This window comes from Hippopotamus amphibius, chromosome 5, assembly GCF_030028045.1.
Source record: "Hippopotamus amphibius kiboko isolate mHipAmp2 chromosome 5, mHipAmp2.hap2, whole genome shotgun sequence".
NCBI classification, from domain to species: Eukaryota; Metazoa; Chordata; class Mammalia; order Artiodactyla; family Hippopotamidae; genus Hippopotamus; species Hippopotamus amphibius.
The window spans coordinates 79986644-80013644 of NC_080190.1; the positions used below are offsets into that span (position 1 = coordinate 79986644).

Consider the following 27001-nt stretch of genomic DNA (forward strand, 5'->3'; position numbering starts at 1 on the left):
CTCCAGAGAGAAAGTGTCCGCAGAATTGAGTTGACTTGTAGGACAGCCAGCTGGTGTTGGAGAATTGTTTGGTGTGGGGAAAGAACCCATACATTGAAACTGGCATCAGACGTGTAAATACAGACGTCTTTTTGAGCGCTGTGTCCTGTGACTGTCCACACAACCCCTTCCACCCCTCAACTGCATCAGGACCCATGAAAAATGGGGCGTGGGGACCACGGGCAGCCTCTGTCACACCCCTGTCTCACGTCCTCTGGGTCCTGCCTTCCCCAGTTAGCCGCCTCTGCACAGAGCTGGAGTGGGAGTCCTGGTAGCATCTCGTGGGGGGGGGGGGTGGTGAGGGAGGAGGGCCATGTGTCACCGCTGTGCCACCACCTGCCCAGGCTGAAGGGAGCCTCTCTTCGACACTTTGGAAGTTGCTCTGGTTGCCTAGGCAGCTGCACATCTGAAACTTTACTGGAGGGGAGATGGACAAAGTCCATTGGACTAAGTCACTATGGACAGACAGGCAGCTCCACCTGAACAGGCAGAATGTGCGGGACAGTAAAGATGCGGCCAGGAGAGGAGGGACTGTCCCACCTCATCAGCCCAGCTACGGAGGGTCTGGGTGGAAGTCAGGTTTTCTCCTTCCTCTGTCTTGATTGAGTAACTGAAAGGCAGCCTGGTGCTAGGAGCACGGGTTTGGGTTCAGAGAAACCTTGATTGGAGCCTTGGCTCCACCACCATCTAGCGGTGTGGCCTTGAGCCTCGGTCCCCTCTTCCGTAAAGTGAGGAAAATACTAGCACCTCCCTGACAGGTTGTGAGAAACCAACCGACTCAGACACGTGATTGAGTGTCCGCGTTTAGTGAGTGCTGCCCGTCCTCATCACCAGTGCTGTTAACGGCGGTTGTCAGCCTGGAGAGCTGTGCCGGGCACGAGAGGGGAGGCCACGGCGCCAGCTTCCAGCCGTGCCAAGGCAGCCAGTGTTTTACCCTGTGGCACAAGAGGTACCCTCTTCTGGCCTTGGGGCGGGTTTTTGTGGGGTAGATGTTGGTTCTGCAGGTGGATCCTATCCTGATACCTGCCCTGCGTCCTCAATAAGGAGCTGAGGATGCGGGTGGAGACAGACCTTCAGTGGGGCATGGTTTCTGGTCACTGCTGTGTGCCGGGCACTGGCCTGAGCTGGGACTACGGCACTGCGTACACCCAACACACCTTCACCCGGCGTCCAGGCCTCTGGGGTAGCAGACATTGAACAGTTCCACCGTCACATGTGAAATGAGACTAGAAAAGATCAATTCAGTTGCCACGTAGGGCAGGCTGAATAAAGGCCCCCAAGGATGTGTGTGTCCCAACCTCCAGAATTTGTGACTATGTCACCTTACATGGCAAAAAATGGATTTTGCATGGCTGATTACATTAAGGATCTGGAGGTGAGGCGTTTATCCTGGGTTGCTCAGCTGGGTTTAAGGTCATCACAAGGGCCTTGTAAGAGAGAGGCAGGAAGGCCAGTTAGTCACAGGAGGCGTGAGGACAGAAGCAAGAAGTTGAAGGATGCAAGGAAGGGTCCGTGAGCCACCCAGCTAACATTCATCTGATCTCTCCTTAGGTAGACTTCTACCCCAGGCCCACCCTGCTCCACCGTGCCCCTAGCATCAGTCCTTCACACCTGTGTGCCGCATCCTCTACAACCTGGACACTCGGGTGGGGGCTGGCTGGGAAGAAGGGTCCTGGGGTGCTGGGGTCTCATGCACCCTGTGTGGGTCCTCCCTTCGCCCCCTCCAGGGCCCCCATGTGCCGTCTCACCCACCTTCTCCCGTCCCCGGGCATGGTCCCCATGGGCCGACTAGGGGTCCCTCTGTCGTCCAGCCTGCAGCTTTGTTACTGCATCTGCTTCAATATACTGAGGGCACCTGGGGCCCCCTGCCATGTCTCCGAACCTCAGTTTAGGCTGACCACCAGGGCGGGCATGTTTATCTTGGTTGCTGGGTACTTGGAGAAGGGGTGCTGCCCTGGGGCGAGGCTTTTCCAGCCATCAGCAGGTAGCTCAGGAAAGAAGGAGCAGGCCTGGGTGGAGGAGCCCTCTGGTCTTTCCGCAGAGGCAGGGAGAGGGAGGATGTTGGAGGGGCTGTCGAGTAGGACTAAATTGGGTCAGGACCCATGCCGGCAGTTAACTAGAAACAGTTAACACCCAGAAGTCGTGAAAAGAGTTTCAATCCACAGGGTAGGGTTGGACTGCCAGTGCCCAGGACCAGATGGGGCTTCATGCCGTAGAAACAGCAGGTCCAGAGTGGCCACATGGCCGTTTTAATTAAACCCAGCGTGTGAGAGGATTGAGACGTGAATAGCCCAGGGCAGATAGTCAGGCAAAATCTAGAACAGAATCCACACACTGACTGGATCTCTGCGGAGCACATTCGAGGTGTAAGGCCCGTGCTGCCTGCACAGAGGTGCACAGGGCAGGCTTGCAGGGCAGCGGGGGCTGGGCCCGGCCAACAGGACAGGGGAGCAGATGCATTTCCCTGGTGCTGCCTGTCTCAAGGAGAGGGAGACACACCCTGGAAGGAGTTCCAAGGGCACGTTCCATTTGGGGAGGGGGGCAAAGCATCAAGAGGAGGTGGCATTTGGGAGCCACATCTGGCTCCTTGGTGTCTAGCTTTCTGCACTTCTACTGGGTAATCCTGATGTCAAAGGATAAAGACCAAGTTTAAAAGGAGGTAACTTACGGGCTGCTCCACGGAGACTGTGGCAAACATGAGAATTATCTCTGAGACTGTGTGAACTAAAAGTATAAATAGGTCCTAGTCGGGTAATTTAGAAAATTCACATCTTGGTCTGTTTGGGCTGCTGTAACCAAATCCCGTAAGAATGAGAGGCTTAAACAACAGAGATTTATGTCTCACAGTTCTGGAGGCTGGACGTCCAAGATCCAGCTGCCGCCAGCTTAGTTCCTGGGGAGACTGTCTTCGTGCCTTGCAGGTGGCCACCTTCTCACTATGTCCTCACATGGCCTTTCCTCAGTGTGTGTGGGAGGAGAGTGAGATCTCTCCCATGTCTTCTCTTATAAGGGCACTAATCCCATCACGGGGTGCCACCTACATGACCTAATCGCCTCCCAGAGGCCCCATAGCCTAATACCATCACATTGGAGGTTCAGGCTTCAACAGATGGATTTTGGGAGGATACAAACATTCAGTCCACAGCAACCCATATATGATAGACCCAGAATGAACAGTTAAGAGGATTTCGGGAAAGCTTGGGCTATATCTCTAAACATAATAGCACAAACTCATATGAGGTAGGAATTGTTAATCCCACCTTACAGGGGAGGACCCTATAGAGCAAAGAGATGAATAATCTTCCCAAGACACACAGCTAACCAATGATGGAGCCAGGATTTGGCTGTACTGGCCCAGAGCCCTCTTGCTTAATGCGTTGTGAGACCCTATAACACCGTCTAGAACGAGAGGGAAAAGGCAGAAGACCACCGCGTGAACCTAGAAGCTACTCCTTCGGGCTGCAGGCAAAAACATGATGCTAGGCCAGGAAGAAGATGGTTTGGCCCACTTGGAAATACTTACATTTTTAAAATTAAAAAAATTTTTTTTTTTTTGGCTGCGTTGAATGGGTTTTCTCTAGTTGTGGTGAGCGGAGCTACTCTTCGTTGCGGTGCATGGGCTTCTCATTGTGGTGGCTTCTCTTGTTGCGGAGCACAGGCTCTAGACACGTGGGCTTTAGTTGTTGCGGCACTCGGACTCAGTAATTGTGGCACACAGGCTTAGCTGCTCCATGGCATGTGGGATCTTTCCAGGCCAGGGATTGAACTCATGTCCCCTGCATTGGCAGGTGGATTCTTAACTACTGCGCCACCAGGGAGGTCCGTACATTTTTAAGCTGTCTAAGTTCAGAGACTCTACAGCAATGTAGTTCTAACCTTAAAGGACTAGGAAGGCATAAAATACAATGTTTGATTCAAGTTAAGATCCATTCAATCGTTTTAAAAAATTTATCTTCTGTCGGGATATTTCCTTTCTTTCCAAGAGTATAGTATAACCAACATCCACAGAGATAGAACAGTCCTTTCTCATTTCTCAGACTGCAGGCACTTCTCTCAGATCAGAAAGACACAATTTTCAGTGTCCCCTGCTGGCCCCCTAGATAGCCCTTGTGGCAAAGAGGAAGAGCATGTCTCAAAAAGCTGAAGCCAAACACGACATGCCATGAACCTGTAACACACTGCCAATAAGTGAACCGTTTGTCCCTTGAGAAATGATTTCCACCTTTGCTGTCCAAACACTGACTCCTTTTCCACTAGAATAACCAGTTTCCACAGTGCTGTCACCTGGGCAAGAAGGGGTGACTGGTGGCCTCGTCACGCAGGAAGGAACTGGAGTCTAGAAAGGTGTAAGTGTGTGCTGGTCGGGACATCCCTGCATGGCGACCGGCCCTCACACGGGCGCCCAGGCTCTTCCCGGAGACCAGCAGACTGGGCGCAGGAGGCTTCATGCAGACAGGCACCCTGCTGGGCTGGGGCCAGACGGCACTGAGAGGAAGCAGAGGGCAAGATCAGGGGCAAGTCTGGTGAGCCTGGAGCCGTGTCTACTGAGCTGTGAGATCATTCCCCTTTCAGCTGGGTGTTTGCCTAAGGTCGCTGGAGGCCTTCAAAATCACTCTGTTCTGGAACTTCCCTAGTGGTCCAGTGGGTAAGACTCAGCACTCCCAAGACAGGGGGCATGGGCTCGATCCTTGGCTGGGGAACTAGATCCCGCATGCCACAACTAAGGAGCCCGCATGCTGCAACTAAAGATTCCACGTGCTGCAACTAAGACCCAGGGCAGCCAAAAATCAATCCATCGATCACTCTGTTCTGGGCTCCTTGCCAAACTTCCGGTTCTACTTGCCAAGCAGGAAGCAGGTCAACAGGCCCTGGGGTGGGCTGGGCTGAGGGGAGGCCAGGGCGGGCAGGGACAGAGCCCTGCTGGCTCCAGTTCCCCGGGTGGAGGGAAAGGGACTCTCACTAATGTGGCTTCTCGGCAGCAAAGGTGGTCGCTGTGGTGATGGAGCTACAGGTCCCTGTCTTAGCATCAGCTTCTAGTGGAGCAATTGCTTTGCTTTTTATTCAGCCAGTGAGCAGTTTTTGAGCCCCTACTTTGTGCCAGTGCCTGGCTAGAAAGGCAAAGACGAAAACAAAGTCCCTGCCATGAAGGGTTGTATAGGTTCCTGGGAACCAGCTCCTCCTTGGGGAGGGAAGCGGTGTAGCCTCAGTGGGCCCTGTGCTTCGGTGAGTGTAGTAGGGAGGGAGGTGCCACTCTTTTCTGGACACTGATGATGGGCCTGAGCGATGCTGACCTTTCTGGCTCCTCCTGAGCGCAGTTATCAGGGACAGGCTGGGCTGCCCGAGGACCTGGACCCCTCTGAGGATGGGTGCAAAGATCCGTGCTACCCAGGGACTTCCTTGGTGGTCCAGTGGTTAAGAATCCACTTTCCAATGCAGGGGACATGGGTTCAATCCCTGGCCGGGGAACCAATATTCCCCATGCTGCGGAGCAACTAAGCCCACGTGCTGCAACTACTGAGCCTGCGTGCTCTGGAGCCCGTGAGCCACACCTGGAGAGAAGAGACCTCCACACCACAGCTAGAGAGAAGCCCAAGTGCCACAACTAAGACCCAACGCAGCCAAATAAATAAGTAAATAAATTTTAAAATAAACATCTGTGCTGCCCAGAACAGCAGCCACTGGGCACACATGGTCACTGAAAACTTAAACTAAATAAAATTTAAATCCAGTTGCTCAGTGACATTAGCCACCTTTCAAGTGCTCAGAGCCACCCGTGCTGGTGGCAGCTGAATTAGACAGAGAACACACAGAACACTCTGCTGTTCCTGTAAGTTCTGTTGGATGTTCTTCCTGTGTAGATAATTGCAACAGAAAGTGGTCCAGGCTGGGTACATGTGGAGGGAGGGGCCTACACCAGCTGAGGTGGGGGGATGGGGAAGCCGGTGGAGGAAGGAAGAGCTTCTCCAGAAGCCATCTCTCAGCTGATCCACACTTGAGGCTCCCAGCCGTCTCCCAGCAGGACAGAGCTCAGACCTCACCTTGACCTCACCTTGAACATTGGTGACCCTGGTCTGAGGCCCCTTGTTTCTCCCTGTGTCTTCTCATCCACTCCGTAGTTATGTTTGTACCATTCGGTGGATCTCAAACTGCATCAGAACCCCCTGGAGAGCTTGTTAAAAGACACATTCCTGGGCTTCACCCCCAGTTTCTGATCAGTAAGACTGGGGTGAGGCCAGAGAATTTGCACTTCTAGCAAATTCCTGGGTGACGATGATGCTGCCAGGCCAGGAACCACACTTTGAAAACCATGGGTACCGTCCAAAGTATCACATTCATTGAGTCGTTCATTCAACAAATGTTTGTTTCCTGCTGCCATGTGCCTGGTGCTCTTTTTGGATGTGAACAGCCAGGCAAGGTCCCTGCTCTGGGGAGCTCACGTTCTCAAGAGGAGACAGTGAGCAAACCTGTGTTGGGTGGTGATGAACGTGATGAAGAAGGATAAAGCAGGACAAGGGGAGAGGCCTCACCGACAGGTCGTATTTGAGCAGAGCCCTAATGGAGTACTAGTCATGAAAAGGAATGAAATCGGGTCATTCGTAGAGATGTGGATGGACCTAGAGTCTGTCATCCAGAGTGAAGTCAGTCAGAAAGAGAAAAACAAATATTATACAGTAATGCATATATGTGGAGTCTAGAAAAATGGTACGGATGAACCTAGTTGCAGGGCAGGAATAGAAACACAGACGTGTGGACACAGAAGGGGAAGGGGAGGGTGGGATGAATTGGGAGATTAGGTTTGACATCAATACACTACCGTGTGTAAAATGGAGAGCTAGTGGGAACCTGCCGTATTGCTACTGCAGGCAGCTCAGCTCGGTGCTCTGTGATGACCTAGATGGCTGGGATGGCGGGTGGGGAGGAAGGGTCAAGAGGGAGGGGATCTATGTATACATACAGCTGATTCACTTCACTGTACAGCAGAAACTAACACAATATTGTAAAGCAATTATACTCCAATTAAAAAAAAAAAGCAGAGAGCAGTTATGACCCAGGCTTTCTGGCCCCATTTTTGCTCCGTCTTCAGCTTTTTAATTTGAAACATGAGTCGTATTAAAAATCAAGGTCACCAGTCTATTCAATCGCGAGGTTTTGAAGACAAATTCCACTGTGTGTGTATGTTTCATTCACAAGAAGCCTGAGGCTAAAGGCCACAGATTTGACACCAGCCTGCAGCTCCGCCTTTGGGTCCCAACAGCTGAGCAGGGTGAGGAGTCCCTAGCGCTAGGGAGGAGGCCAGCATCCTCCCCTTGCCCATGATGCAGTGGGGCCCCAGTCCATATGATTCCTGCCCATTTCCAGGTCTCTTTCCAGCCCATCCCTCTCAGGCAAAAAGGTGACTGTGGAGGAGTGGGGCCGGCAGAGCGTGACCTGGGACCCGGGATGTCCACACCTAGGCGTCTGAGTGTCCCACTGATGTGGGGAGGGGGCCAGACCCGGCCAAGGCTCTACTTGCCTTCTCGTCCTGGGTCCTGTCAGCTGGAACCAATGAGCTGAATGCTCTTTACTTCTACCCAGCTTTGGGGTCCAGACAGAAGAGTGTAGGTCAACCAACACTTTTTCAACCGTTGCTGGAAAAAGAAGCACATGCAGTAGAGGCCGGTCCCTTCATACATGAGGACGGCTTGTGGCTTCTACCCTCTTATAAACACAAGCCTTTATGATGAAGGGCAGACCGAGTGCCTTTAACACCTCATTCTCCTTTTCAACCTGTGATATCTTTTAGGCCCAACTGTCTCAGGCCTTAAATGGAGTTTCCGATAAGGCAAAAGAAGCAAAGGAGTTTCTGGTTCAGCTGAAGAACATTCTGCAGCAGATCCAGGTGAGCATAGCTCCGCTGGGAGGGGAGTCCCTGCAGGTGGTACATGAGACGAGTCCCTGTAGGTGGTACATGAGACGCAGCAGAAGAAAGGAAATGCCCTGGGGCAGGCGCACCACGGGAAAGCCCTAATTGTCCCACTGCACAGCCTCCGATGTTGCAGACACCGCACACTCAATCCGTTGACACCCATGTGACATCTGATAGGAAAGGGATTTTACATGAACTCAGAGAGGACCATCGTAACAGAGCTGGGTGGAAGTAATGCAGCGCTCTGCATGGCCACGTAGCCCCGTGCGGTATCTGTATACGGTGCTTTTGTACCAACACATCAAAATATAAAAGCATCATTTACTAAATAAATGTATTTACTGAGCACCCATGCTGTGTTGCATACCAGCCCAGCGCAGATCAATAGGGCACAGTCTCTGGCCCCAGGAGCTCTGTCTGTCGGGGAGAGAGCGTGTAAATGCACGCATGGAGGAACTTTCACACCGATTGTGAACTATAAAGCATTCCAGTGCCTGCATGGGCACTGAATTCTTAACCAGCCAATAAAAGCCATCCTTCCTAACAAGTTAAAGCACAGAATTCAGCCGCCAGGCATTTCCTGTCCTGTTTCTGAGTTTCAAGGACACCAGATGTATCCACTTGGTGGGGCTGCTATCACAAAATGCCATCAATTGAGTGGCTTCAACAACAGTAACTTATTTCCTCATAGTTCTGGAGGCTGGAAGTCCAAGATCAAGGTGTTGGCAGGGGTGGTTCCTCCCGAGGGCTCTCTCCTTGGCTGGCAGGAGGCCGTCTTCTCCGTGTGTCCTCACGTCGTCCTCCCTCTGTGTGTGTCTGTGTCCTGATCTCCTCTTCTAAGGACATGGTCATATTGGATTAGGGCCCAGCCTGATGACCTCATTTAACTTACTTTTTTCAAGGCTCTGTCTCCAAACACAGTCTCATTCTGAGGTCATGGGAGTTAGGACTTCAAACAGGAACTTGGGGCAGAGGTGGGAGAGAACACCATCAGCCCATAACATGAGGTCGGAATCCAGGCTGATCTGAGAGACGTTGAAAGATTTTTTTTTAATAACTGAGAGAGACAGACCCTACAGCAAGAACACTGGGTTTTGTTTGTTTTACTGTTTTCTGATTATAAAAAGCAAAAGTATGTTATAGAAATTTTGAAAAGTAGAGCATAACAGACAGAAGTAAGAAAAGTTCACCAATATCTCACCCCCTGAGGTTGACCTGCTCACCATTTGACATGTTGTTCCATTACCTTACACACACACACACACACACACTCCGTATGCAATTATGCTGCACACACCTGTAGCTGCTTTTTTTACATCTTAGGTCTCACATGAGCTTTTCCCATTACATCGAAAACCCTCACAAACCCTCGCGGTTTGGATGACTTTGAACATTCATTCCATCCTGTAGATGTGCCAAGACTGACATGTGCACTGTTTCCAGTCTCCTAACGGGACAGCTCACTCCCGGACAAGTTTGCTGGTGTGCCCCTGGGTCTCTCACACTGGCCATGTTCCCTCGTGTCTTCTCCCTAAAGCTCTCTGCATCCCGCAGGAGAACGGCCTGGACTACGAGGCCTGCCTGGTGGCTCAGTGTGATGCCCTGGTCGATGCCCTGACCCGGCAGAAAGCCAAGCTGCTCACCAAGGTTACCAAAGAGAGGGAGCACAAGCTGAAGGTAGGTCCTCAGGGGGCTGACGCCCTCAGTCCCATCACAGCCTCCGGGCAGAGCTTGAGGAAGCACACACTGGGTCAGTGTTAGTTGAGTGAATGAATGAACGAATGAATGAATGAATGAACGAACGAATGAATGAATGAACGAACAAGCGAATGAACGAACGAATGAATGAATGAACAAACGAGTGAATGAACAAATGAATGAATGAACGAACGAACAAATGAATGAACAAAAGAAAGAATGAATGAATGAATGAGGTGAGGAAGGACTGAGCAAGCTGCCTGGGACCTGCTTACGCATGTGTCCCTTTCCCTGAAGCAACCAGCACCCCTGCTCTCCCTGCAAAGCTGGAGGCAGACGCCCGAATCCTGCTGGTTTCAGTCAGAAGGACACCCTCTCCCATCTTCTCCAGGCCCCTGTTTTCTGTCAAAGGGACACTCTCTGTTCTCATCTTGCAGAGCAGAGGTGGCCACGGCAGGTGACGAGGCCTTGCTCTGCTCAGGGCTCCGGCTCTGCCCCTGGTTCAGGCTCTCTGATGCCTGATGCTCGCAGTGGTCCACAGTCACACCGCGCCAGTGGCCACCGAGGGAAGGGAGGCTTCCCCTCACTCGGCACTGAGCCCCCAGTCCAGGCAGGTGCCCCGTGAACACCCTGCCTTGACAAAAACTACTCACCTCCCTGTCTGGGCTCCATCTATCTCATAGACATTCCCAACGGAATCAGCAAACGTTCCTTTCAGGGAAAGAAGGAATGCATGTTGGGGGTGGTCCGTGGTTTACATGCAAAGCGGCCGCGTCCCCCACGTTACCACCCAACAAGCGAGACGGGGGCATGAACCCGTCACTTGGAGGGTTTCAGGTTGTGCTTCTCTATCCAGAGTTCAGGAAGTTTGCTCTGTTGAGTTGGGAAGTCAGTCCATTTACTCCCCCATAGCAAGGGCACGTGGAGCGCAGGAGCAGAGCTGTGGCAGGAAAGGGTGCCAGGTAGCCGGGACCAATGCCGCCTCCCGCTGCGGCTGGGCGGCTCTTCCTCAGTGAGACAGTTACTAGGGATTCTTCTCATGGCAGATGGTTTGGGACCAGATCAATCACTGCACGCTGAAGCTGCGCCAGTCCACGGGGCTGATGGAGTACTGCCTGGAGGTAATCAAGGAGAACGACCCCTCTGGGTTCTTGCAGGTGAGCAGGCTGGGCGTCCTTCCTCCAACTCCACCACGGTTCCCCAAACTAGCCGAGATTCTAGGAAGGTCCCTCCCAGCGGCTTGGAGTTGAGCAGAATCTCCTGTGCTTAGTGATTGCAGAAGACCCAGGTTCTCATCTTGGCTGTGCCTCTCACTAGCTGTGACCCTGGCTCTGTGTCATCATTAAACGAGGAGGTCAAACATGGTAATCTCTAGGGCTGAAATGCCATGCTTTCATGCCTTGACTTCCAGAAACCCACAAATGAGAAAAAGACAGTCTTTGCCAATCAAGCTGGAAAGATGGCACTGGAAGAAGTGAGTTAGCAGAAGCCACATGACCCGTCCCCTCGGGATGCAGAGTCTTGCAGGTCCGGACACATGGCCACTGCCTGAAAGCCAGTGCAGCTTTGCTGGGCATCCTTCCAGCAGCCAGGCTGACTCGGGGTCACGAGCATCTCTTGGGATCATATCTGTGATTCAGACGGAAGCTCAGTCCTCTGTCTGTGGGGAAAATGATGAATCTCCTTGACTGGTCCCCAGGAAGGGTGCGCGGGGTCATGGCTCTACAGGGACACGTGCAAATGTCTGAATGAGCAGGACTTTCCAGCAGAGGAGAACAGAGCTGTGGGTTTGATGCAGTGAGAGTCTGGAGCAGAAGCTGCAGAACAACTTGGAGGAAATACAGTTGGGAGGGAGGGAGCTTCACCGTCCTGGGGATGGAGGAGATGCTTTCAGACCCTGGGACAGACCACTAGTATGTTTCACTTTGCAAAGTGCTAGATCTAGCACAAGAGGTATAGCAAGCATGTTTTTGTATGTTTAAAAAGTATCGTTTGCTTCACAAAAGGGTTTAGCCTAAAACAGCAGGTGCTTCTCTACATTTAACATGACTAAGCTGTTAAAAGATGACTTAAACAATATAATGTATTCTTATTTCCCCCCAAGTCATGCTGGCAAGGGTCCTGTCATCTCTGCCAGGGCTTGAGAGGGCATGCTTAGCACAGCCACTCGCCCCCAGCACCCTGAGCCCACAGAGACGAAAGCCCCACCCCTTCCTCACCACCTGCTGCGTGATTTTTTCCTTTGCACATGGAAACCCTAAACTCTGTGCTCCCTTTAAGATCTCAGACGCCCTGATCAAGCGTGTCCAGGTGTCTCAAGAGCAGTGGGTCAAAGGTGCCCTGGAGCCCAAAGTGTCTGCGGAGTTTGAGCTGACCTTGGACAGCGAGCCGCTGCTGCAGGCCATCCACCAGCTGGACTTCATTCAGATGAAATGTAGGGGTGAGCCGTGGTTGGCCCAGTTCAGTTGGTGCTTCTTCTGGAAGAGGCATCCACTCTGTGGGGCAGCTTAGTGCCAGTGGAAGACTTGTGACACTGGCGTGACGCAGACTGGGAGGGAGGGGCGCCCATGCTGCAGACCTGGGTGGCCTCTGTGGGTAGCACCCAGCCTGAGCCAGAGTTTCCCATTTGTGAAAGAGGATCGTTTGTTCATTCAGAGACACCTATCGAGTGTCTAGCACGTGCCAGGCACCGTCCTAGGTGCTCAGGACACAGCCGTGAACAAGCCTACAGGCTCCCTCAAGAGACAGCTGAGGGTGTAGAGAAGGAAATAGATACCGCATCCGTGATACATGCAGCAGACAGTATAATGTAACCTGATAGTGGCAGGTGTGACAAACAAGGTGCTTTCTGAGAAGGGGGCATTAGTAGCCATGGGGGGGGTGTATTTTGAGGTGAGGAGGAAAGAGATGTAATATAAGGGAAGAACGTTCCAGAAGGCAGAGGGATGGAGAGTGCAAAGGCAGGTATACACAGAACTTCTTTCTGTGTTCCAAGAAGAGCGAGACGGTCAGAGGTGAGATCAGAATGGAGAAGATGGTAGAGGTGAGTTCGGGGGGGCCACGGGCTAAGGGTTAAGTAAAGTTTGCCTAATTTTCCCCAGGGGTTACAAAATTAGCAAGTGAGGTCACCCTGCCTCTCCAGAGACATTATGGGAACATTCAGGAGACAGAATAAAGCTCTTTGGGGTTTTTTAGATCAATATATCAACAGGCTGAGTGCCACACCTACAGAATCTGTGAACTCAGGAAAATCCTTACTTGCAAAATATGTGACCATTTTTAAACCAAACACACCCAGTCTCCTGTGCTCCCTCCACACTCAGTTTGTACCTCAGGTGAGATTTGGAAATGCCACCAGGTGTGAATGAGGCGTGGTACTGGGAGTGGAAGGACCCTGGCAAGGTGGGGGTTCTGGAAAGAGGGGGTGCTGAAGGAGGCGGCTTGGAGCTGCTCCTGGTGGGACGGGGTGATGGAATCCACAGAGGAAGTGGGAGAGGGAGCAGCAGGGCGCAGGGATGGAGAGGGGACTCCTCCACGCTCATCCCCCAGGTCCCAGGACCCAGGTGGCACCGAGCCAGCCCTGAGACCACATCCGGAAAAAAGACGGGTTACACCCAACTAAGCTGTCCACCGAATGTGGAAGATGATGCCCTGGTATTTGGACCCAGATTGAAATCTGTATTTTTTACAAAAACTAATGTTGCCATTTTCCCTTTGAAAAATGTCAGCACGGACAATATTTATTTCTAAAATCTCTTGAGCCTGGACATAACTAGAGAATAAAAACATTCTCCCAATCTCACCTCAATAGAATTTATGATACACTTGACTCAAATCCCTAATTCCACGGATTGACTTGTCCAATTCTGTAAGATTGCCTTTCCTTTCAAGATCTAGTTCCCTAGGTCTTTATTTCTTTTTAATTTATTTTTTATTAATTTTTATTGGCGTATAGTTGCTTTACAATGTTGTGTTAGCTTCTGCACATATACATATATCCCCTCCATTTTGGATTTCGCTCCCATTTAAAACACCACAGTGCATTAAGTAGAGTTCCCTGTGCTATACAGTGCTTTCCCCTCAGTTGTCTATTTTATACATAGTATCAATAGTGTATATGCCTCAATCCCAATCTCCCAATTCCTCCCACCCCACCCCTTTCCCCCTTGGTATCCATACATTTGTTCTCTATGTCTTCCTGGGCCTTTAAAATGCTCCCAGAAAAAGGTTTCAATGTGTCTTTGCATTTTGCCCTGCAGCACCCCCTACCCCGCCCACAACAGCACCTTCCAGGCCCCAGGTGTGAGCTGCACGTGGCCCTGCGCAGAGGGTTCACAGAGCCCGGGCTGTGCTGGGAGGTGCACGGGGTCCGGCTCTGCTGCAAGTCCTCACAAGCTAATCATAGGGCTGAATCAAAGCCAGTGATTCTCAGCGGGCGAGTGAGGAGGGGACAGCGCTTCCTCAGGGCTCCAGACTCAGAGAGGTGGAGGCATCTGCCACGTCTCTCCCCGCGCCAGATCCCAGGACCCCCTCCAGGGTTGAGAAGCACACTGAGCAGTGCACACGAGTGGCCGGGAGTGAGACAGGTGGCCAGCTTTCCTTCTGGGGTGGAGCCGGGTCCACGCGGTGTCCCTGTGCCCTGCAGGGACTTGTGCACTAAAGCTGCCTGTCCCTGCCACAGTGCCGCCCGTGCCCCTGTTGCAGCTGGAGAAGTGCTGCACCCGTAACAACAGCGTCACGCTGGCCTGGAGGACGCCGCCCTTCACCCACAGCCCGGTGGACGGCTACATCCTGGAGCTGGACGATGGCGACGGGGGACAGTTCCGGGTGAGGCCCTGCTGCTTGTTGGGGAGGAACTTGCACTGCCCCAGCCTATGCACCAGCCCGCGGGGCTGCCCTTAGCTTTCAGGCCACCAGCAAGGGCACTGGCCCCAAGGACGCACGGCTGCTGGGTCTGGGCTCATGGGACATGAGGCCTCTCTACCAAGGGCTGGGTCTGGGCAGGCAGAGGCAGTGGCCACAGAAAGGTCAGGATGGCTTTCCTGTGAAGACTGACACAGGTTAGAGGCCGAGGTAGAACTCAGAAAAGGTGTCCCCCACATGTACCCACTTCCCAGCTGGCCCAGTGGCACAGTGGTATCTAGCCAATGCCCTCCCACACGGCACCCCCACGCCACTCCCTCAAGGTTCCCACACACCTGCCTTGGAGTAGGAAGCCCCAAGGAGTAGGAAGATGCAGCCTCAGCGGTGGGAGAAGGGGGAGGAGGTGAGCGCCGCTCTTACTGTGGAAGTGGCCAAATCAACTGGAACCACCGGCACTCGGCCACGCCCTTCCTCCGGCTGCTTTTTCCCGTCACGTGGAGACCCTTCCTTTTAAAATATTGTTTATTTTGTTTATTTAGATGCTTAGTTCATGTTTTCTAACTTAAATTCCCATTGGAAAGCAACAACCTTCTCTTACTCCCACTGAGATGGAAGTGGGGTTTTCTGCACCCCCACCTCCGGGCTCTGGAGTCCTGTCCGTCCAGGCCGCCCTCTGCGGAGGCAGGACGGTCTCGGGCAGCCACCCGGCTGCTTCACCTCATACCTTCACAGGAGAGGGCCCGTCAGCCAACAGGAAGGGTTTGTGTCCAACTTGGATGTGGCCTGAGACTCGGCCACCGTGCATCCAACATCTCTTTATTAATAACGCTGTTGAGATGACAGCACTTTTGAGGTCACCATGCGGCTAAGAGAAATTTTCCACACAACAGAGGCACCTGATGAGCAGTCTGGGTCTCTTCCAGGAGGTGTATGTTGGCAAGGAGACCCTGTGCACCATCGATGGTCTTCACTTCAACAGCACCTATAACGCCAGGGTCAAGGCTTTCAACTCCTCCGGTGTCGGGCCCTACAGTAAGACCGTCGTCCTACAGACGTCCGACGGTGAGCACCAGGGCGTCTCGGGGGAAACAGAGTCAGGTCCAACCCACGTTTCATCCCACGGAAGGGCAGATGGACGGGGAACATCGGTGAGCTGCTTGTGAGGGAGGTGTGAGGAAGTGCAGTAGAGAGGTGAGTCCGTCCCCTCCAGCCCTGCCCCTGCTCCACTCACCTCCCTGCCCTCCAGCCACCAAGGAAAGAGACGTTCATTCCTTCACCCCATTTGCTGGACCTGGAAAGGGAGGCTAGGGGTTGAGAGGTGCAGGGAGACTAAACCCCACTTCTCAGGGGCCGAGAGCGAGTAGGACGGTCCCAGAGAAGAGAAGGCACGTGGCTGCCGGGGAGGAACCTACCCCTCGAATGCCCAGCGCAAGAGCTCAGATCTGAGGTGTGCACACCGTGCTGCGTCCCTTCAGGTTTCAGGCAACAACAGCACGTGGACATTCCGTGGGATTTTGACATCTGAGTCCTTAGCATCAGGGATGATGAGGGGGTCCCAGGACCGCGCCAGCCCCATGTTTAGCGTCGTTGTTTATCCCAGTGCAGCCTCTGAGTGCCTGGAGGAACACGTGACAGCCTAGACTGTCTCCCAGGGACAGGAGCAGACGATGTTGTCCCCGGGAACAGGCTCACCAGCTGTGTGTCCCCAGGGGCCCTCGCCTGCCAGCGGGCTGTGACGCGGAGGATGGAGCTCTGGGGCTGTGGTGATCTCACTTCACCTCTCTGCGCCTCCAATCCCCCTCCCACGAGGTGGAGGCTCCCCCTACACTCATCACAGTGCCTGCCGTGTGTGGAAGGGCGTTAGAAGCCAAGACTCCGTGAAAGCATTTACCTTGGGAGCCTGAATGTCTGTGTTCCTTGGCAAGGCTGGGTTCACGGGATTGGGGACTTGCATGAACGCAGAAGAGGGAGTGTGAGAGAGAGCGTGTGTGTGTGTGTGTGTGTGTGTGTGTGTGTGTGTGTCTCACACAGGGAAGAACATTCAACGCCAGGTGCCTGCTTCCTGAGAGATGCCATTGAGTCTGTATCTCTGAGCCCAGGTCGGAGGCTGCCAGCGAGCTCACCCCTGCCCCTGCCCCTCCCGCCCCTTCCTTTCCAGTGGCCTGGTTCACATTTGACCCCAACTCTGGGCACCGGGACATCATTTTATCCAACGACAACCAGACGGCCACCTGCAGCAGCTACGACGACCGGGTGGTGCTGGGCACGGCGGCTTTCTCCAAGGGCGCGCACTACTGGGAGCTGCACGTGGACCGCTACGACAACCACCCGGACCCCGCCTTCGGGGTGGCCAGGGCCAGTGTGGTCAAGGACATGATGCTGGGCAAGGATGACAAGGCCTGGGCCATGTACGTGGACAACAACCGCAGCTGGTTCATGCACTGCAACTCCCACACCAACAGGTGCGCGGGGCCTGGGGGCGGGGGCCTCCTGCCCCTCCCAAGAGCAGGGGTCGGGAATGGGGGGCAGGGTTTTCGGCCACGTCGGTGTCCAGTTTCCAGGGAGACGTGGCCGCTGGCCTGCAGCCCAGATGGGCATATATGACAGAGTCTGGAGCAGAGCAGGGGCGGTGGGCGTGCAGGCTGCGCAGCGAGCTCCACGGCTGGGTCCTGCCACCCCCCGGCTCTGGTTCTCCTTCAGGCTCTGCTCCGCTTTCCTCCACCACCCGTCAGCCCGGCCGATTCACCGCGGAGCTGCCCCCACACGCCCCGTCCCTCGCCCCGCAGGGCCGTGAATCAGGCGGGCAGGGCGCTGACTGCTGGCGGCTGTGTCCCGGGCACCCCCCGCACTGCCTCGCCCTGAGGCTGGCCCTGGGAGTGGTGTCACCAGGCTGGACCCGGGAAACTCCCATCCTGGGGGAGACAGGCCAAGGAACCCAGACATGGAGGGTTGTGGCCCTCGGGGGCACCTCCTTGTCGTGGGGTCTCCTCCCCCGTCTGCTGAGGGCTGTGTCCCCAGCCAGGGGAGGCCAGGGCCCAGGAGGAACCAACCTCCCTGGACTCCAGGGCTAGGCAAGGTCAGCCCTGGGGGCCCTTGGCGCCCTGGGCCCACCTGCAGCTCCTGCAAACGGCCCCAGGAGTCCTGGTCTGGGGACCCCCGGAGGCGGCGGGGGGGGGCGATGCTGGAGGCAGATTGGACCCCTCCCAGCCGCCCTTCCACCCACAGGGACCCTCTCTCTGCCCGGGAGCCGCGGGCTGCCCCAGCCTGCTCACAGACCACCCGGGCAGAGTCCAGGCCCACCAGCCCCCTCTCTGCTTGCTTAGGCCAAGCCGGCCCAGATACACGGGGGTGGGAGGAGCAACAGGAAGCGTTCACCGAGCGCTTCCTTCGTGCCCCGCGCTGTGGGACGCCCCTGGCTCGTATGATCTCACTTGGGCCTCAGGAAAGTACGACTGTTATCACCATTTTGCAGATTATGAGACTGGGGCTTGAGGTTAATGCCCAAGTCACAGGGCTCATTAGAGGGGGTGTCAGGGTTTCACTCAGGATCCCGGCTCCAGTTCCGGGGGGAGGGGCGGGGAGGAGGGGGTGGGAGGGAGATAGCTTGGGGAGCGGCGCTGGGTGGGCCAGGGGACCTGCCAGCAGGTGCGCTTGGGTGGGACGCATTCCTGTGTCTCGGACTGGTCATTGCCGCCACCTGGTGGTCAGTGTCTTAATAGCACCACCAGGCCCACTTCCAGCTTCCTTCCCCACGAGCAGAATTCTGCCCCGGCCCCAGCTCATCCTCTGGGAAACCTGCCCTCTGAAAACACCTGCCAAGTGCCCCTCGCCGTTTCCTGTGCTCTCAGCCCACCATCAGCCTCCACCCAAGCAGCTCATTCCCCATCAGGAAAGGACAAAAGTGGTTTTCTGATCAGAGCAGAGCAGCCTGTGTCAAGGCCAACCTCAACCCCAGCTAAGGGAGGGGAGAGTCTGACCCACCTGGCCTACCTGCCCCCGGGGAGGAGGCAGGTGAGGGTGCTGACCCCCTAAAGATCCGCCCGACCCAGTGGATGTGAATCGCAACCACCACGAAATGCAGCATCACAACGCTTATGAAACGGATGGGTGCGGTTTCGGGGGCTCCAAAGAGCCCCGTCCTTTATGTCTCAGTGCAGAAAGAATTCAGCGAGAGGCAAAGGGATGGATAAGAAGTGATCTGTTAGAATAGGACGCTTGTGAGGCTTACAAGCGGGCGGGCAAGAGGGTGCCAAGGCGAGAGCTTAGTGGGCTACAGTTTTATAATCAAAGGAGAAGTGGGGAGGGGGAGAGGAGCTTCTCTGTCTTTCTTGAGTAGACGTCATGCTTCCATCATCCGCTCCTCCTCCAGGCTGGGCAGGGGAGTTTTTCGTCCCTGCATGGTCAAGCCAGGACTGTAACAATTATTTCCGGTCTCTGTACAATGAGCACCTTTCCATAAATTATTGCTTTTTGCGTGTGCAGAGAGCACGTCCTAGGGATCCTTAACTCACTGAGCTTACTGGGCAGGCTGTGGGTCTCATGCCACCACTGTTTTGTTGTTTTGGAGCGTGTCTCGTCTTGGTGTCGCATGGTTGTGTTGCTAAGCAAGCCTGCTTGGTTTTGTGGGTAAGCAGACCTGCTTTCTGGAGTGATCATTAGCTTACAGGGGTGGCCCATACTTTTTTCTACTTACAGTCCCTTAGTGGGATTAACTATTTAATCACCTACTTTGTCCCTTTCCTCTGTCCCTGTTATTACCAAGAGCATCACAGTTCACATCCTATACCCCACTGCAAGTCACCGTGGGATGACCAGCTCCCTGCACCGCCATGGGGGCTGTGTTTTTAGGTGAGGGTGCTCCCAGCATCCGTCCAGTGACTCTCCTCTCTTCACCTACATCCTGGGCTTCTCTTCCCAGGACGGAAGGCGGTGTGTGCAAGGGGGCCACCGTGGGTGTGCTGCTGGATCTGAACAAGCACACCCTGACCTTCTTCATCAACGGGCAGCAGCAGGGCCCCACGGCCTTCAGCCATGTGGACGGGGTCTTCATGCCAGCCCTCAGCCTCAACCGCAACGTGCAGGTACCGCGCACCCTCTGGGCCAGGGCCCATCTGCTGCCCCCGCCCCCCCCGTGCCCGCTGCCCATGGGCCTCCAAAGTGCTCTGGGCAAAGAGGGCTCTAAAGAAGCTGAGCGCAGTGCCGCCTAGGCAGGAAGCTTACCTACCGGCCCAGCTGGGCATCCCCTGGAGACGGTCCTCTCCGGCGTCATGAATTCTCACTTGTCCGCTTGAAACAAGCAGAGGCGCTAAGGTGGCGGCTTGTGGACAGCGGGCTGGGGGTGGAGGGTGGGAGGCAAGTGGTGATTCCGTGTTCTGGGAGAGGAGCTGCTGGAGGAGAAAGTCTGTGTCCTGCCCAGCGTAGGCCCTGATGGCCAGGGGGGTGCTGGGCCTCCATGTGGCTTTCCCCCGAGAAGAGACAGAGCTGGGGAGAGACCACCCTTAAGGGTTCCTGTGTGAAGCAGGCAGCCTCTCAGGGCCGGGCCCAGTCCTGGTGGGAAGGTGGGGGCGGGGGGGGTGGAGGTAGTGCCGCCAGCTCAGGGGGCCCGACATGGACGGAGACAAAATGGGAGCCTGGGACTTCCCTGGTGGTCCAGTGGTTAAGACTCTGAGCTCCCAATGCAGGGGGCCTGGATTCAATCCCTGGTCAGGGAACTAGATCCCAGATCCTGCTCAACTAAGACCAGGTGCAGATAGATAGATAGATAGATGATGATAGATAGATAGATAGATAGATAGATAGATAGATAGATAGATAGATGATAGATGATAGATAGATGATGGATGATAGATAGATAGAGAGAGAGAGAGATAAATAGATGATAGATAAATTTTTTTTAAATAAATGGGAGCCCGGTGAGGATGTGAGGGACACAGAGAAGCATGGAGGCCAGCATGGACAGGGTGTCCGCCTTTGTTTCTGGCTCGCTGCTCCTCCCCCGGGAAGTATTGGGGGTGGGGGGTCAGGGCCTGCTTCCCGGTGCCCCCTGACCCTGAGTATTATCTCTTAGTGATTGATTTGTGCCTCCACTCCTTGGCAAAAGGGCTTTGAGGCAGCCTGAAATATGGGCTGTTCTTCCACAGGCTTAATACAACAGATGCAGGAAAGGAAAGAAAGCAGAAACGAACATAAACCCCGAGCCCCAGTCCCCAGACTGCAAAGAGCATCAGCCTTGCCTGGGCTCCTGGCGGCTGGGCAGGGTGGGCACCAGGCAGCTGCGTGGTCCTCACCGTGAGGAAAGAGGCGAAGACCAGCTCCTCGGGGCAGACTCCTGGGCCCGATGCCAGTGGTGCTCAGAGGCAAAAAAAGCAGGCTCCTCAGCACAGAGGAGCCGGGATGCTGCCTGCGGCGACCCTGGAGCAAAGGGCGGTGCAGCTGCTGAGCTGTCGGCGCTCAGGATTCCCGGGTGGCTGCTCCCGCCCTCGCTCACCACATCTTCTTTTCCAGGTCACCCTGCACACGGGATTGGAAGTGCCAACGAACCTGGGACGGCCAAAGCTGTCGGGCAACTAGCCCCCCAGGTCCTGCTCTGCACAGCCGTCCCTCACAGCACGCACAGGACCCCCCGAAGGCAGCACAGCCACATCTCGGGTGCAGCCAGGCAGCCACTGAGCATCTTGGAGACCCGCTTTCTTTGGGGGACGGAGAATGGTCTGCAGGCCGTGCTCGCTGAAGCCACTGTCGATGGTGTGCACGGGTGTGTGCTCCCCTCATTCCATCGGATGTTACAAACACGAAGAAGGACCTTACTCAAGGGAGGGAGGACGTATTCGGGGTTTTGTTTTGTTTCCTGCCTTCTATTTTCAAAGCTTGTCTTTTTGGGGGGGGCAAGAGGAGAGTGGACTCTGAGACGGGCATCCTGAGACTAGGAGGCAGGGGACACACGGGAACCCCGTGTCACTGGTGTCAAGTCTCTGCTGGACGCCACTCCTTCAGAGAACCAAGGGTGCCGGTTCCCACCTCTACCAGGAAATGTTATCCTTTAGCCTTTCGGTTCTGGAGTCTTCAGGATGCTATGCCACTTGCAGACCTAATCCAGGATGGATAGAGAGGAACGTTAATCATCTTGATCTCTGCTGCTCTCATTGAACTGCTGAGAACTTTTTAAAACAGTCTCCTTGGGTCCTTCATCAATCAACCAACCTCTCTCTCTCTCTCTCTTCCACACGCGCGCACACACACACACACACCAGTCTGCTGAAATTCATTCACTCAGTTCTTAAACACAAAAGGAAACACTGGAATCTGAATCACTCTGCGATGAGTCTCCACCTGGTGATGGCTTTTTTCGGGAGCTGCAAACCTGAGTCACTCTTCCGAGTTGTGAGCGCTCAGACTCATGAGCGTGTGGGATGGGAGACCCTGGGGAAGCCTCTTGTACTCAGTCCACCTTCACTATGAGACCATCTACTGTCAACGTGAAAGCATCACGAGAGCAAGGAGTGGCCCCGATGGCAGGGGAGGCTCTGCCCTGACGGGGTGGGCAGGACTCTGCAGAAGGCAGGACACAGACGACAGGATCGTGTTCCTGGTCTCCCTGCTTCCCCTAGAGCCTGGGTGTGCAGGGTCCACGTGGCCAGGGCGGGGCTCTGGGGTGAGCCCTCCCCTCCCTGCTGGGAACACTGACCTTCTCCCTTGAGTCCACTTCTCGGAAAGAGCCCGCTCCAGGGTCTAAGCCAGGAGGCTGCCGTCGTCCTGTCCCCAGAGCACCTCTCCCTCCTCCCCCATCTCTTCTTCCTTGTCCCCCACCACCTCCGTCTCCAGCTGGTAGTAAGCCTTTCTCTCTCCTTTTTAAAAGAATATATTTTATCAAGCATTATTTTTGAGGTTGAGGAGTACCTTGTCTATGTGCTGGATGGGTTGTTTTTCTTTTTCTTTTATAAAACTGAGACCGGAAACCGGCACCAACTGTGTTTACTCGGCTCTACCTGCTTGTTTAGACACTGCACTTGCTTTCTGAGTCAGCCCGGCCAGCGCTGTGCAGATCCTACCCTCTATTCAGCAGATCCGACAATCCTACCTCAAGCCCCCTGCTCCCAGACGGACGTCTGCCTGTCCGGCTGCGTCCACAGAGGTGGCCGGCGAGGCGGGCTGCCCCGCGTCTGCAGGAGCTGCCTGGTGCTGTGTCCAAGCCCCCGCCGCCCAGGTCCCGGTAGCCATCTGCCCGGTGGAGTCGAGGTCTCCTCCTTCTCGTCCCACAGGTGGTTCCCAGGGCACACGGAGGCCCTCCGCTTCCCATCCCGAAGCTCCAGCCAGAGCCCAGCAGGTGATGCGCACGCGCGCCAGGCACCCCGGCTGCCCAGGTCTTCCTTCGCGCAGCCGCCTGTCCCGTCTCCGCTTCCACTGCGCTTCCTTTTCACTCCTGGGCCACAGTCCTGGTGGACCCGGCTTGGAGCGTTGGAGAAGGTTCCTGAAGACTGGAGCTCCCAGAGGAGCCACAGCCTTGCTGGGCTGAGGAAGCTGTGGCCAGCAGGTCCAGATGCATCAACTTTGGGAAATGTCTTTTAGGAAAGATGAGCCCGGCGTGCCAGGAGTGAGGTATGGCTGGAAAGGCGGCTAGGCAGGACCGCCCGCGGAAGGGGCTCTGTTCAGTGGAGTCTGGGTGGAAGGCTGGGGAGCTCCCAGCATCATGGAAGCTGGGTGACCACGCGGCCCTGGCCCTGCATCTCTGGGGAGGAGCTCCTCGGGAGCAGCCTGGACTTGGTGCCACCTTCGGGAGAGCCAGCACATGGGTCAGCTGGAGATGGGAAAGGGAGAAGGGAGGTCTCTTTAGGAAGAACATGACCTGCGGCGCAAAGAGAAGCCGCTGGGACTCCCTCCCCACCCGTGGCAGGCAGCAGCCCAGAGGTGCTGTGAGTGCTTAGCAGGTGAGCATCTGCCTTTCCCGGCTCCTCCAGGGTCCCAGAAGCAATACGGCTGATACCGGGGACTGCGTCAGGCTGTCCTACAGCCACCTCTCCTGTCCTCAGCCCAAAACACCTTCTAGGAACAAGAACGGACCTCAGGGAGAAGGCAGGTCCGTGCTGCACATCTGTGTTCTTGAGGGACCAGCAGAATGAAGAAAGGACTCGTCCACAACTCATGGCCTTGGGTCAGCCTCTCAAGCAGCCTGGGATTCAGGGTAGAAGAAACAGGTCATGGGCTTCTCATCTGCCATCGAATTCCCTGTTCCTTTACAATGCGGTGACATTTTTGTACATAAAAATGATATCAAGATGATGCTTTGGTTGGGCTGGCTGAAGGATAACTTAGTGTGCGTCTATCAAGCAGTTTCAGTGAGAAAGGAATTGAAAGTAATTTAAAATGTCAAGTTCCATTACATTGTAAATAATGCCCCCGCAACGTAGTTCTGCTGTTTGTTTGTTCTTTGCTAGTGAGCAAGTTTGGTCAAAGTGTATGCCTTTCCTTTTAGAATTCAATTCTTTATAAAAATTATCCAGAAGCATCTCACCACATAGCATCCTAGCTCCTAATTCAAAGCAAGGTAAGACATTACACACAGCCCCGCTTCCCGCTCTGTCCTGTTTGGAAGAATAATGATTCCAATTAAAATGGGCATCAGGCATCCTGACCCACAACGTAACTGACCTAAAAACTATAAAACTGTAGGTAGTTCTAGGCTGAGTCTTCAGCCCTATACACACTCTGCAGTTTCGACAGCGCCATCAGGCGCCCCGTGGCTCACCAAGATTGGGGAGGGTCATGCTTACAGCACGAGCCTGGGCAGAACAGGGGTTCACGAGAGCGATGGGGACGGGCCCATCCTCCTCGCTCTTAGCACCTGGGACGGCTGCACCCCTCTGGTGCCCCTGCCCGCTGCCTACCAGGGCACTCTCAGGAAAGGACCAGGATGCAGGATCTATGTGTACTTCTTCCAGGGATATGTACATTTAAGCCTTAATTCTAATTGCAACTGAAAGGCTTGGTCCCCTGAGAAGGCGCGTGGCAGGACAGGTGAGCGGGCCGCTCATAGGTGAAGCTGCTGCTGGTCCCAGGGCGCCCGCTGCCTGTGAGGTAGGGAGGGTGGGTACAGCCCCAGGGGGACCCAGCGTGTAAATGCTGAAAAACACAATCACAAGCCCGCCGGCGATGCCAGGAGCTCTCAACCTCAGCACTATTGACATGTGGCGTGGTGGTTGGGTGGAGAGCTGGTCCTGTGCACTACAGGATATTGAGAAGCATCCTTGACCTCCACTCAGTAGATGCCAGGAGCGCCCCAAGGTAGCTGTGGCAACTAAAAGTGTCTACAGACATTGCCAAGTGTCACCCAGGGGACTCCCTGTCTGAGAACCACTGGTTATGCTAGCAGTTTGTTGTGTCGATATGCAGAGTGATGTGTGGGGCATCCACGCTGTGGTCCCCAGAAAGCCTGTACCACGAGGTTGCGGGCTTCATCTTAACACCCCTGACCAGGCCTTCCCGGGTCTGCAGTGTTCTGCCAGATTAGGGGGGGCGGTCAGAAAAATGGGGGGAGCCTCTCACAGAAGCCAACCTGTCAGGTCTCACTTTGTATTCCTGAAATGTCCCCAACCCACCCCCCTTCCTAGAAAGCAAATCTCCTTACCCACGTTTTCCCCTGCCCACTTTTGATTGGAAGCAACAGGAACGTCTTAGTAGGTGTGTGGCCTTTAACTGGTCAAAAAAACATAATCAGGTATCATCAGAAAGCTATTCAAGGCTTATGCAGATCCCGGGAAATCTCAGCTTTTCTTTTGCAAGTGAGCCAGGAGCTATTCATTGGTCACATTCCTTGATCCACAGCTTTAACTTTAAATGGACTGTAAAACAGATGAGAGTACGTTTGGGGCAGGACACCAGGCTCAGCCCTCAGAAAAGCCTCTCTTAACCTGGTACGGGTGGGGCCGAATCTCTTCAGTCTTTCTGTGCCTCAGTCTCCCCACCTGAACATGGGAACCAGTCACACTAACCTACCTCCTCTGATGTGTCGTAAGGATCACAGAATAACGCTTCTTAAAGAAGAAAGTAGAGACTTTCATTTGTGGAGTCCAGGCTAACGGTTCACATTCAGAGGACAGAGCCTGTGCGGTGACTTTCCCGAAAGGTTCTCTGACCAGTGTCTTCCATCCAAGCCTCTTACGACAGGAGCACATGTAGATTACACAGCTGCCTGGCCTGGAAGGGGTAAAACCAGCTGTGCGTGAGCACAGAGAGTTCCCGTTCCCAGAGATGCGACAGCGGTACCCATTCTCAGAGCAACCTGTTTTCAGCATTCTCAAAGGCGTCTGCAGGCAGAAGCCCCCTCAAAACATGGAGAGTGACCGCCTTCCTGCCTCCTTGGTTATCTTAGTTCTAGTATCTAAGTCTCCTCTGTTTCCAAGGATCTTGGCAGAGGGAGCTTTGAAAACCATCTAAGCTGCGGTCTGGAAGGCCAGTTGGCCTAAAAGACGGAGGGGCTGGTGTCATCACAGGCTGGGACTCACTTGCACTACCTGTTAAGGGGGGCTCCTTCCTGGCTTTCACGATGAATGACATTGACTTGAGTGAGAGGAGTTGGGAGCTGAGACTCCAGGCAAGTCTCTAAGCCAGGAAGCATCGCCTTCTGTCAAAGGGCGCAGCTCCTGGAGGGTGCGGGCTGCCTGGCCTGGTCCTGGGAGACCCAGGGGGCCAGCGAGGTGGCCACCGCTCCCGAGGCCAGGCCCTCAGGAAGCCTTCAAGGAGAGCCCAAGACAGGCTTTAGGTCTGGAAAACAGACTGCTTGCGGCTGTGGACGCAGGACCATGCTGGGTGCTTCCTGGGTGAGGCTGCAGCCTGGGGAGGGCCTTTCCGACTTCTCACCTGGTGGCTGGACGTCCCAGGCCCTGGATTTTCTCAGCACCAAGAGGAAGTGCAGAGGAAGCAAAGCAGAAAACGTTAAATGCATGATGTAGAATTGCTGCTTTCGCACTAAACTATTGTATCAAGCATGAGAGATGTGTGTTTAACATGGGCAAAGGAATTTTAAAAGTAACGAAAAGCTTCGTGTCCTTGTTTCGGCTGTCGACAGAACCTCCATCTTCCTGTCTTTCTTTACCCTGCTTTCTCCCTGCCCCCGCCCCTCCCCCACTGCATCCACTTTCTGTCGGGAGCTGTTGGCCTTTGGTGGCAGCTTTTGGTCCCGTTGGTGTTCACGTTCCACTAGAAACACGGAGGAGGGAAGTGGGGGGATGGTATGCAACTTTTTTCTAATTTTTGTATTGGTATCCCAAGCGTTTGTATTTTTTGAATTGCAAACACTGTGTTTTCTGGTCTTTGGGGGTTGGTTGACCTTTGTGTATTGCCTTTTGGAAAACCTGAGTTTTACCACAGTCTTAAGCAGATTTGAAATAAATTCTTTTGACACTGCCAACAGCTGAAAGACAAGGTGTGGTCTGTGATTACTGCTCAGCGGCAAGGTGTGCCTCTCTCCAAAGTGGCCTAAGTGCCAGCTGGAGAGACTGT

At 54.4% G+C, this 27001-nt stretch overlaps 1 protein-coding gene across 1 annotated transcript in view; it reads left to right on the forward strand.

Annotated features, from left to right (window-relative positions):
• The window catches only part of TRIM67 (tripartite motif containing 67), a 52597-nt gene extending 25697 nt beyond the window's left edge, over positions 1-26900 (forward strand). The window contains exons 2-10 of the mRNA XM_057737205.1: positions 7823-7918; positions 9500-9622; positions 10690-10800; positions 11924-12083; positions 14325-14470; positions 15430-15568; positions 16665-16968; positions 19425-19587; positions 21011-26900. Coding sequence (XP_057593188.1) covers positions 7823-7918; positions 9500-9622; positions 10690-10800; positions 11924-12083; positions 14325-14470; positions 15430-15568; positions 16665-16968; positions 19425-19587; positions 21011-21076 — 1308 coding nt within the window. The 3' untranslated portion in view covers positions 21077-26900. The remainder of the gene's footprint in view (positions 1-7822; positions 7919-9499; positions 9623-10689; positions 10801-11923; positions 12084-14324; positions 14471-15429; positions 15569-16664; positions 16969-19424; positions 19588-21010) is intronic.
• The last annotated feature ends 101 nt before the right edge of the window (positions 26901-27001 follow it).